The following is an 11,170-nucleotide window of genomic DNA, read 5'->3' on the forward strand; positions in this document are numbered from 1 at the left end:
GTTGCAGAATTTCTCAAAGATTGTCGCAGGGTTTTCCTTTTCCTCTTCAGTCAAACTCCAGTTATTATACAAATCTAGACCTTTTTCTCCTGTCCACAACAGAATGTAACTAACCTTTTCCTCGTTGGCAGTACTCTTCAGGAAGCTTTTGAATGTAAGGTCACATTTCTGTTTGAACTTGCGGAATGCCTCTACTATATCGGCGGCTTCCCAGTTCATGAAGGGTTGCATTTATGCAGTCAGTACAGCGGCAGCCACCATCTTAGTTGCCCGTATGATTCACGCTCAATCACCGCAGACACCAGCACTCACGATCAACTCATATACTCACTTTTCGTCTTATTCGTAGTTCATATGGCACAAGTTGTACTCACTTATACCGCTGCCACCATGTTGTGTCTCCTTGTGTTCTTATTTCTATGTAATACAGACACTTTTAACTCATTTTAGTTTGCAACTTTCACTCAGTTGTATTCTTGCTTTTATGATGTTGCTGCCGCATGGTGCGGAGTGATACAAGATGTCCGACCTTGCACTGCACACTGCCTTTCACAGTGTGCCACATAGCAATATAAATACACTAACCAAAGTAGTTCCATATAATGATGTAACAAGTAGTTCCATTTAACGATGTACTAATATAACGATGTAACAGTGACTATTATACTGTATTGCAGAATAGACTTTTAGAAATGATCTTTTTAGGAGGCAGATCTGTGGAGGATCTGCCAGTCTTACACTTTTATTGGTTTGTTATGCCCTTAGGTTGTCAGAAGCCATTCATACCAGCAGTGGTGTCTGCCTCCTCAGAGAAAACAATGGTGCTTTCTTCTGGGAGATTAGCTGTGGTTAGGGATGTGGATGAGTCATCTATTTATCTATGTAGATCTAAAAGTGTGCACTGAACTTTGTACCATCTGAAGAAGTTTTTATTTGAGCTATATATAATACAGTAAACCGTGGGGTTAAAGTTTTACTGTGCCACTACAAGTGTGCAGTGGGAGCATATGTTGAAAATTTGAGAATGTGTGGACATATTGAGAGGAAATTACTTTAGCTAATAGCCTTGGCTCAGTGGTAGCACTCTTACCTCAGAGTCAGAAGGTAGGAACATTAGCAAAAGGAGTAGGCCTTTCAGCCCCTCAAGCCTGCTCTGCCATTCAATTAGATCATAGCCGATCTGCACCTCAACTCCATGTACCTGCCTTTTCACCATATCCTTTGATACCCTGGCCGAACAAAAATCTATCTATCTCAGTCCTGAATGCTCTAATTGTCCTAGCAGCCATGGCCTTTTGGGGGAGAGAGTTCCAGATTTCTACTACCCTTTGTGTGGAAAAAATGCTTCTGGATTTCATTACTGAATAGCCTAGCTCTTATTATAAGATTATGTCCCCTAGTTCTTGATTCCTCCACCAGAGGAATTCGTTTCTTTGTGTCTACCCTATCAAATCATTTTAACACCTCAACCAGATCATCCCTCAATCTTCTAATGTCATGGGTTCAAGCCTCATGCCAGAGACTTGAGCACATAATCCAGGCCGACACTTCAGTTATACTCCACGACAGAGGGAGACCTGAACTGCCAGAGTTGCTGTCTTTCAGATGTGTCGAAATCTCGACTCTCAGTGAGACTCTGAAACGATCTTGGTAGATGTTCTTTTAATAAATTTTTACTTGCCGCAAGGAGAGCATCCCGCTGAGTCAAGGGCTAAGCAGAGACTCTCTCTAGAATTACATATTTATACAGTAAACAGGTTATGGTTTCATCATGTGTCTTTCAAGTCAGACAAAGGGACAAAGAGTTCTTCAATCCTTAACTAAGTTTCTACATATTTCTAAAGTCTGGCGTAGAAAGACTATTGATAATATAATGGGTAGTTATTTATTCTAGACTATTTAATTAGGTCAAGCCTTTGGCCAGGTGGCTTGAGTAAGGTTCCCTTTACTCATGTAAATGGTCTTTGTTTACAACGCAGATAAGCAACTGTTCTCAGTGTTTAGTCAAGGTTAACATGTTTAAGGAAGGAATAGAGGACATTTCTGCAGAGGCTTCTGGGAGGACCAGGACTCCATTTTGTTTGTCAAAAAGGGGCACATGTAACTATATTCAGTTTTAAAAGGTACATTTCCACATTCCCCCCTTTTGTCCTTCACAAGGACAACTTAATCCATTCCAATGATAGCAAAATACTGCAGATGCTGGAAATCCAAAATAACAACAGAAAATGCTGTTTCTCTCTCCCACCTGGCAGCTGTCTCTTACCTGCCAGTACACTTCACACCTAATCTCAGCTGTCTTTTGTCTCCACTGGCCTATTACCATCTCGTCTGGTTTCGAATACCTTTTATTGTCTCTTTTACTTCTTTTGTTCGATCGCAGCCCTGCCTTCGATCTATTTTCTTTTCTTTCCAGTTTTGAAAAAGGGTTTCAACCCGAAACGTCAACTCAAATTTCTCTCCACGGATGTTGCCTAACCTGCTGAGTTTTTCCAGCATTTTCTGTTGTTAATCCATTCCAATCCTGCTTAGTCTTTCTATTTCCATTTCCGCGCAGAATCCTTCAGTAGTTGTTGCTACCATAACCTTAGTAGTGGTTGCTGTTGGTAACACTGTTTTTCCCACTCTGACACAGCAGCACTTGATTGATACAAACAGAAGGTATAGGGAAAAGATTATCAGCAAGAATATGATCAGGCCCTGTACCAGGGATTTTCCCAGGGATCCTAGCCATCCGGATGCCCATCCCCACAAAGTGGTACCGCCTAGGCCAGTAATTTGTTTGTACTCTATTACCTTCTCTCTAATAAGTTCTGCCAGACTGCTGATCTTTTCTGAGTGATCCGGGATGTACGTACAGCATTCCTCACCAATCAAAGCGCATGTCCCTCCTTCCTTGGCTAGGAGATAATCTAGGGCCATACGATTTTGGAGAGCCACTGTCCGACTGGCTATCATTTCATCATTTACCCTTTCGAAGGTTTGTGAGGTTGCGTTGGCTACTGATTCTACTAATTTAGCCAGTTCCCGTATTTCCCACTCGTTTGACATTGTCCCATAGGGTGGCATCATTATCTTGAACATTCCATTCAACCATGTCAAATCCCGTTTAGGTTGATGGCTTTCATAGGTGTCCCTCAGGGTCTTTGTTGTTCTAATAAAGGGTATCACATATCCTAAGTAACAGGATCCCGTCCATGATTGTGGTAACCAGGGGTAGGCCTTATGACCACAGATAAAATAGATTCCATTATAAGAAGTGAATTGCAACTTCTTCTTTGTCATCATAGGGTTGGAACCGGTCCAGGTACCCCCACTCATCTTATTACGGACATTTGTCATGTTAAACTGACCCACATCGCGCCAGTTGTGGGGTCGAGTTATGGTAAAATTCTGGGCGCATTTGCTTTTACCCACGTTCTTGCCCCCTGCTATGTTCCTTACTAAACATATTTTACCCACTGGGGCCCCTATACCTGAGGTATTAGTAAGAACTAGGAATGGGGGCTGCCGAGTCCGATTATATTTGGGTTGGTACCACCCCTGGAAGGCAGTGAGATTATGGCCTGCTGATTCCCATTCCGGCCTCCAATCCTCTGTACTAGTAGTGCCCCTATAGGATGTGTGCCTTTTCTGGGAAGTATTACCGCGCGTATCGTTCTGACTGATTATCCACTCAGCCATGGCTGATTCGTTAAAGGGAATGGGTCTTAGAGGGATGCCTCCTTTCGAGTGAATGGGCACATGTGCACATACCCAACAGTTGGATAAATCTCTTTCTTGTTCATACTCATGACTCAGTGCCATGAATACATTTATATGTAGTTCCCTTTGTTCACGTGTCTGTACCTCTGGTGCTATCAGTAACACAAAGCATAATCCTGTTAAGCACAGTACTGTCAGTCCCCATAGTCTGTGGAAATCTTTTTCTCTCCCTCTGGTTCCTTCTCCTTTTCCTCCGGATCGGGTGCTTTTTTTGCAATGGGATGCGTGGATCCATGTTGGTCTTTCTTTTATCTTGATTGCAGTATTAGTTGTCAGCAAAACCTGGTATGGTCCTTCAAATCTGGGTTGTAGACTGCTTTTTCGTTTAAAAATCTTGATGTAAACAAATTTTCCGGGCTCCAGGTTATGGTACTTCCCTTCTGCTGGTTCGACTTGAGCTTCTTTTACCTGTGAATGAAAGCTGGAAATACATTTGGTTAGTGCAATACAATAATTCAACATATTTTCTTCCATTTTATGGATGTCCATTTGTTTTGCAGTAAACGGTGCTGTAAAAGGTAGCCATTGGGGACGTCCCATAACTATCTCATGCGGTGACAGGCTTGTCGTTCTGTTAGTTGCAGATCGCATTACCATCAAGGCTAAAGGCAGCAGTTCTACCCATTTTAGTCCAGTGTCATTGCATAGTTTCGCCAGTTTATTTTTAAGCATTCCATTATATCTCTCAACAAGTCCAGCTGATTGTGGATGATAACTGCAATGAAAATGTTGGTTAATCTGTAAGGCTTTACACATTTCTTTTATAATAGTTCCAGTAAAATGAGACCCATTATCACTTGAAAGTTTAACAGGAATTCCGAAGCGCGGCACAATTTCTTTCAACAAATATTTAGCAATAGTAGTGCCATCGGCCTTTTTACAAGGAAAAGCTTCAATCCATCTAGAAAACACATCTACAATAACTAATACATACTTAAATCCCATACACATAGGTAATTCAATAAAATCCATTTGTAAATGTACAAAAGGTCCCGTTGGGTTTGGGTGGGAGGCAGGTTTTACCTTCTCCGTCTTACCCGGATTCATTGTCTGACAGGTAACACAATTTTCACAAATTTGTTTTGCAATTGCTGAAATACCTGGTGCATACCAAGTTGCCAAAATATAATCCGCCATCCCCCCTTTGCCTGTAGGATTCGCAAAATTGGATTTCATATTAATAAGGGTTAAATGGCAGAAGAGGCTGTGATTTTAAAGACTGTTTTAAAAGAAGCCCAGAAAAAGGGGCATACAAAATGGCCACCATACCATGTGATCAGCTCATTGGGACACTTTAAAATGGTTCCTGCGCAACCTCAGACAGCTATGTGGATTGAACCCACAGTAAGTTCTGGAAGCCGTTTCGGAGAGAACGAAACCAGACCCACAGGCATGCATATGGATTAGATGCAGATCCACTCAAGATCGGCCTGGAGACAGAGGCCATCAAGATGCTGCCCCAGACAAAAGGGGACAATTTCATATTCATGAGAACAGCACCCAGGACTAGATAACGAGATCAGCAGGACATTCAAAACAATGAAAGCCATTTCCAACCAGAGATGGGCCTGTTACCAGCCGCTTAAAATGATTTAAAATATAATAACTACCCCACTGTGCACACAGCCCGCCAAAATTAAAACAAAGACTAACCTGATTTTGGGCGGGAAGTGAAGCCTCTGGAAGGAAGGTATATCTGGGAGATTTTTCGGCAGTTGAACAGTTGGGACAGGCAGGCCAGAGCGAGTTGGAAGGCAGACAGTTGCAAGCCTGCAGCTTGAACACAGACGCGCCGGGTTGGAGAGCTGGAAACACGCAGCTTGAATCCGGACACCCAGAAGAAGGAGCAGTCAATCGCAGGCGTTTCACCCCGGGAAAGCACATCGGGAGATCATCGACCATCCCCGGGCCGTTGCCGGAACGAGAGGCCATAGACCCAGCTTGGGAGGAGAAACCAAAAAATAAAGGTCCCAAGCGAAGAAACCTTCCAGCCACCACGACTCGGTAGAAGAGAGGAAAGGAACCTGAAGAAGCGATGGGAGCCAGCCCAAGGCTCCTCTGACCAGGGTCGAGCCGACGATCCTCGACCTCGCCGACATCCAGGCCTGCCGGTGTCCAGCCGCCCCCGACCCCCACCTCAGGAGAGAGGTGTGGTGCAGCTCGCAGGGGCTCCATGATCCACGTGGAGACGAGATGCCTGAAAGGACCAAACACAGACTCGATTTCAAAACCTTGCACTTCCTAGTGGGATTGGTGAGCTTGTTTCTGGCCCTTCACAATCAGATCTAGATAGGTTTAATAGGGGGTGGATTTAAGGGTACAATTAACATGAGTTGTTGTCCCTCGATGTTCCGTGTGTTTCCTTATTTCATATTGATCTTTGTAGAGTATAAGATGCCTGTATTTGCCTTAGTTAGTATAATGTCATTATGATTTGTTTGTGTTTGTTTTTCCCTCCCATGTAACGTACTCTTATCTGTGTTGCATTTGATTTGATATATTTTTTCCATTTGCAATAAAATTTCATTTTGATTCATCAAACTTGGTCTACAAGAGTGTTCTCTACATTGTAGTTCCTGCGCCTAAGTCCAGAGTACAGAATCTAAGGGGCGAGTGGGTCGAACCACTCAAGGTTTACTGTGCAAGAGAGAGAGGCCTCTGGAGAGAGAAACCTCTGGGAAACCTCTCGAGGACGCAAACCCCTTACAGAAAATGGCGACCGCGGCAGGACTCTGGCAGCAGGATTGCAATGTAGTAGATACAAGTTTGAATGGTCGAAATGCAATGGATGAGAGGATAGCGGATTAGGTCTTTGGCAAGGTAAATCTCACTAAACAGTGGATTTCCGATCTCTTGCTGGATGGGCGTCCGGTGGACGCAGCCATCAAGTGGACAGAGAGCAAAGAGCATAAGAAATCAGTGGAAAAGGCAGTGTGGCTGATGTGTTACAGGAAGCAGGTCCAGATTTTGGACCGAGTCGTTGCAGCACAGGCAGCCAAGATCACAACCCAGGCAGCAGAGATAGAGGAAAAGGCCATGGGTGGGGAAAAACTCATCACAGCGCTTCACGCGCTGAATCAGGAACGCCAAGTGGTAGCTAGTCAACATCAGGCTAGGATAGAGTACCTGGAGTGCCAGGTTACTGAGGCAAAGATCAATGAAACGAGGATACGGGAGAAAAACGCCCACCTCGCACAACAGCTAAGAGCGCAGGAGGAGAGAGTAGTGGAGGTTACGGCAGCTTACAAGCTAGCCCTCGAGCACGGGTTTGAGAGCACAGACCACGGACCCTGCCAAAAGACCATAGAGGACCTAAGAGCGGCCCTGGGTAAGGCAAGAGGCATGGTGTGTCTCGTCAGCCCGAAAGCCAGTCACATGGACTTTTTGAAGGAATCGAAACAGCCGATTCCAGCTGAGGTAATTGTGGTACCAGCCACCGAGCCCTCAGCACCACCGAGCTATAGTGAGACTTGGTCGGAAAAGGAGGAGGTAGCCGAGGTGGAGTGTGTGGAAGAACCACTGGTCGCAAAGCCGGGACCGGCACCGATGTGTCCTGCTCGGCACCAGAGGTTTGGTCCCAACATTGCCGATGGCGGTATCGGACCCCACCAGAACCAGCTCGTGGTGCCCTACGCTGGCCCGAACTTAAGGTCCATGGTGAGCCACCTCACATGACTCACAGTAAAGGGAGATCCCTCGATTCATTTCAGGGAGATAGAGGAAACAGCAGCCATAAATGACTGCGATGATCAGGAACAGGTTAAACTGTTGCTTTTCTCCCTGGATCCTACAATCCTTCAGTGCCTCTCAGAGGATGCCAAGAGGGGACGGAAAGGGTATATGGATCTCAGGGAGGAAGTTTTAGAAGTAATGGGAGTGGACGACGGTAGTCCGTTTGACCGTGTGGAAGGGACTCTGCAGCTATCTGGAGAACCCCCACGGGTTTTTGCAGAAAGGCTGTGGCCAGTGTATCGATGCAGCTGTCCGGGTATGCCTGAACGGGCTCAAATGAGTGATGAACAGTGGGTTCATTGGCTCCGTTGCGTGGTTACCAACAGCTTGCCAGAGATACGGGCCCTAGCCAGATCATGGTTTGATCCCCAAGGTCCCGGTGTCACGGAAGAAACGGTGCTCCGTCAGTTAAATGTGGCGTATAAGAACTGTAGAAGTCAGGAAACACCTCCCCAGAAAGGAAAGGTGCATGAGGCAAAACCCGCAGCCCCAAGCAAGAAGGAGTGGAGGCAGGAAGGGAATCGCCCTGTCCAAGCCAAGCTCAATTGTTACGGGTGTGGGAAGGATGGACATTGGTGCAAGGACTGTAGAAATCCATGGAAGGATAATAAAGGGAGATTTCCCGCAGCCCAAGCACAAGCCCAGACCGCTGCCCCAGCACCAGCCCAAACCCAAGCCGTAGCTCCTGCCCCAGCACAAGGAGCTGGTGCGGTTATGAATCCCGCTGCGATTGAATCGATTTTAGAGACAATGCGGTCTCTGATGATTTTGCAGGGGAAAATAGCTGTCACCACTGGTCTTGTCGCTCTCGAAACCCTGACCGCTGTGCCCAATTGACTAGAGCCAGCGCAGCCTGTCGACCCGTGTCCTCTAGAAAGACATGCACATGAAGAGGCCTCCTGTAAAATGGAGGAATACCTGCGGTGCCAGGTTGCGGAGGCTAAGTTAGTTGAGCAGGCTTTAAGGGAGGAGAACGCTAGGCTAACAGCGAGGGCTGGCAGTTTTGAGGGTCAGCTAAGGGCTTGTAAATGGTTTCACATCAATCAGTGCAAACTGTTTAAACCGGGTGCAAGAACATCAGCAACCGAAGCCAAGTCTGAGGGTAAAGATCCTCGGCCTGAGGCACGCGATGAGTCACAGACCACACAAGCTGGCGTTGTAGCCTGCTTGGAAGGAGAAGAGATCCCGCCCACCTGGGGGGAGCTTTCTCCGATGGCCTGGGTCTCGGATGAGGAGGGGCCCGAACAACAAGGTCCCGCCCTCGACACGATTCTGGAAGAGGTGGAGTCGGAGGACGGAGATCCCGCCCTCGACTCGAGCGTGGGGGAGGTAGAAATTGGGGGCAGAGATTCTCCACCTGTAGGGACAGGTGAGGAGGAGCCGTCTGCCACAGGCCCAATTCCCGAAGGGGTGGAGCCTGAGGGGAGGGAGCCGAAGCCTACAGTCGTGGAAAAGCCACGGGCTGTGAGAGCTGAAGTCCCACCCGAAGGTCCACTCGCCAAGGGCGCCTGCCCGAATCCCAAAGGGGTGGAGCCTGAGGGAAGGGAGCCGAAGCCTACAGTCGTGGAAGAGCCACGGGCTGTGAGAGCTAAGGTCCCACCCGAAGGTCCACTCGCTAAGGGAGCCACGCCCAAAGTACCTTTTCACAGGTCGACTCGTACGCCTCAGCCTGTAAAACCTTGGCCCGAGTCCCCCACCCGCAGTAGACGCCGACTTCAGAAGTCATTGAGAAAACACAGTCCCCGATTAACAGCAAAAAGCTGCGGGGAACCAGAACCACAGGTCACTGCAGCCCCGCCACAGGGAGCGGTGAGCTGCAGTCCGATCAGGGATTAGGCAAGCTGCCCGGGGATGGGCGGCGCTGTACATAAGTTTAGCTTAGGTTTAAGTTTTAAGTGTAAATATTAAGATAATTAGAATTTTAAGTAGTTTTAAACCTGCCCAGTGTGTGTGTGTTGTTTTGGATCGAGGTCGAAAGACCCGATCATGCCGTCACCTAAGCCAGAATCTCTCGGGAGCCTGGCTATATTTGTGCGGTTTGTTGCAGAAGCCAGTAAAGATGAGAGGGATCCTCATCGTGATCGCGATGGCTGGATGGAGCTGGGCCGCTCGGGGCCGCACCAAGGACTCCACCGTTTATGGGTGCTCTGGAAATAGAGGCCCCATCGCGACTGATGGAACCGGCTCACGGGACGCTGAAGAGACTGCGGCCTACTTCCATGAAGGGAGATGGCCAGGCTGGCTGGGGTCGAACTCCTCTGAATACTCCAGCCAGACGGGGTTTGCATACAGAGAAACGTCTCTGATGTGCCCCAGGGTGCGGATCATTGCACCCCGGATAAGCGTCACCATGGGCAAGAAGATCTGCCTTGTTTGCAACGGACACGTACCCTTGGATCGATGGTGGTGGCTGCATAAGTTGAGCAGCACCATGAAGAACTCAACTGTGGACTGGGAAAGATTGGGTAATAACACCCATCGGACAATTACGGGGACACACAGGAGGTTGAGTGTCTGTTGGGACAAATGGTGGGAGCCAGATGAGTGGATCTACATCTGTATGTGGGGTTCAGAAAGCGTTTGCCCCACAGGCGTCTCCATCTTTTTCCAAAGACAGTGGCAGGATGCTGGACAAGGAATGAGGTGGGACGTCAGCTCATGGGCGTGCGGAGTCCCATACTCTCAGATCCCAGTAAACGCCACGGAGCTCATCACCCGACCCCGTAAGCCCCTGCCCACAGTTCCAGTAGCTAAAACCCTCAAAGAAGGGTGCCCCACCACGACAAAGGGACCCGGGAACGGATTGGTATTGGTACCCACAGATCAGGTACTGTACCAAGGGGTCCACTACGCGGTGGCTTCGGTGATTTTAAATCTCACCGAGGTAAGATTGCCAGCGTGGTGCCCCAAGGAAACGGAGCAATTATACCAGGTCCTGTTAACAAACATGTTTAAACAGTTTTACGAATTCGACTTTGCCGATGTCGACAGAGCCGAATTGTACACCACACCACATGAGGTCTTGGACGGAGTAGGGAGACAAAGAAGGGGTGCAGTAAATGATATTTTCACAGCTTTTAATACAGGAACTTCCGTCATCAACACACTGGATGACGTGGAGCTGCAAACCCAGATTATGGTTTGAAAACACAGCTAAGAAAGATACTGACTGATGAGAATAAGGTAGTGGGTTCTGAGTTACATGTGGACCAGGCCATGACACTACACTTAAAAGAGATTATAGCGGAGCTGGAGAAACACGCCAGAGCGGTAAATGCTCTCATTAGGGAGGATCGGAATGCGTCCGATCAGGCGGCGCAGAACGAAGCTTGTGTGCTATACGGGGCGTGGTTACTGGGCGAGGGCCGCAGTAATCTGGAGGATTTAAAGCAAGGCTTAGTCCCCTCCTGGATTAGCAACAAGCACCTCGCAGCCCTCCACCCTTTTGAGAACACATTGAGCCCGTGCCAGCTCAGACTAGCTTCAGAGGCCTACCCAGTCCCAGTGGACTGTGGACGGTCTAATCACACCATTATAAGTATAGTGGTAAGAATGCCGGTGATGGGAAAGACAGCCAAACCCGCCCCGGTATACAGGGTGGAGAACATTGGAGTCATTCAGGGGGGTGCGAACATTCGCTACACGGGGGTCCCACATTACGTCATTCAATGGG

General features: G+C 47.8%; 1 protein-coding gene across 1 annotated transcript; it reads right to left on the reverse strand.

The window, feature by feature from the left end:
• Positions 1-1,687: 1,687 nt before the first annotated feature.
• LOC147123363 (uncharacterized) lies at positions 1,688-4,270 on the reverse strand. The gene has a single exon (XM_086004389.1). It carries the CDS (start codon positions 4,252-4,254, stop codon positions 2,509-2,511), a length of 1,746 nt encoding a protein of 581 aa, XP_085860515.1. The 5' UTR covers positions 4,255-4,270; the 3' UTR covers positions 1,688-2,508.
• Between the last annotated feature and the right edge of the window lie 6,900 nt (positions 4,271-11,170).

Source organism: Somniosus microcephalus, chromosome 2 (genome assembly GCF_052327205.1).
Source record: "Somniosus microcephalus isolate GS21.2 chromosome 2, FLI_Smic_1.0, whole genome shotgun sequence".
NCBI lineage: Eukaryota > Metazoa > Chordata > Chondrichthyes > Squaliformes > Somniosidae > Somniosus > Somniosus microcephalus.

What these genes read in the sequence shown, in the direction of transcription:
- LOC147123363 (XM_086004389.1), bottom strand. Translation starts at nt 4,254, where the DNA reads ATGGACATCCATAAAATGGAAGAAAATATGTTGAATTATTGTATTGCA.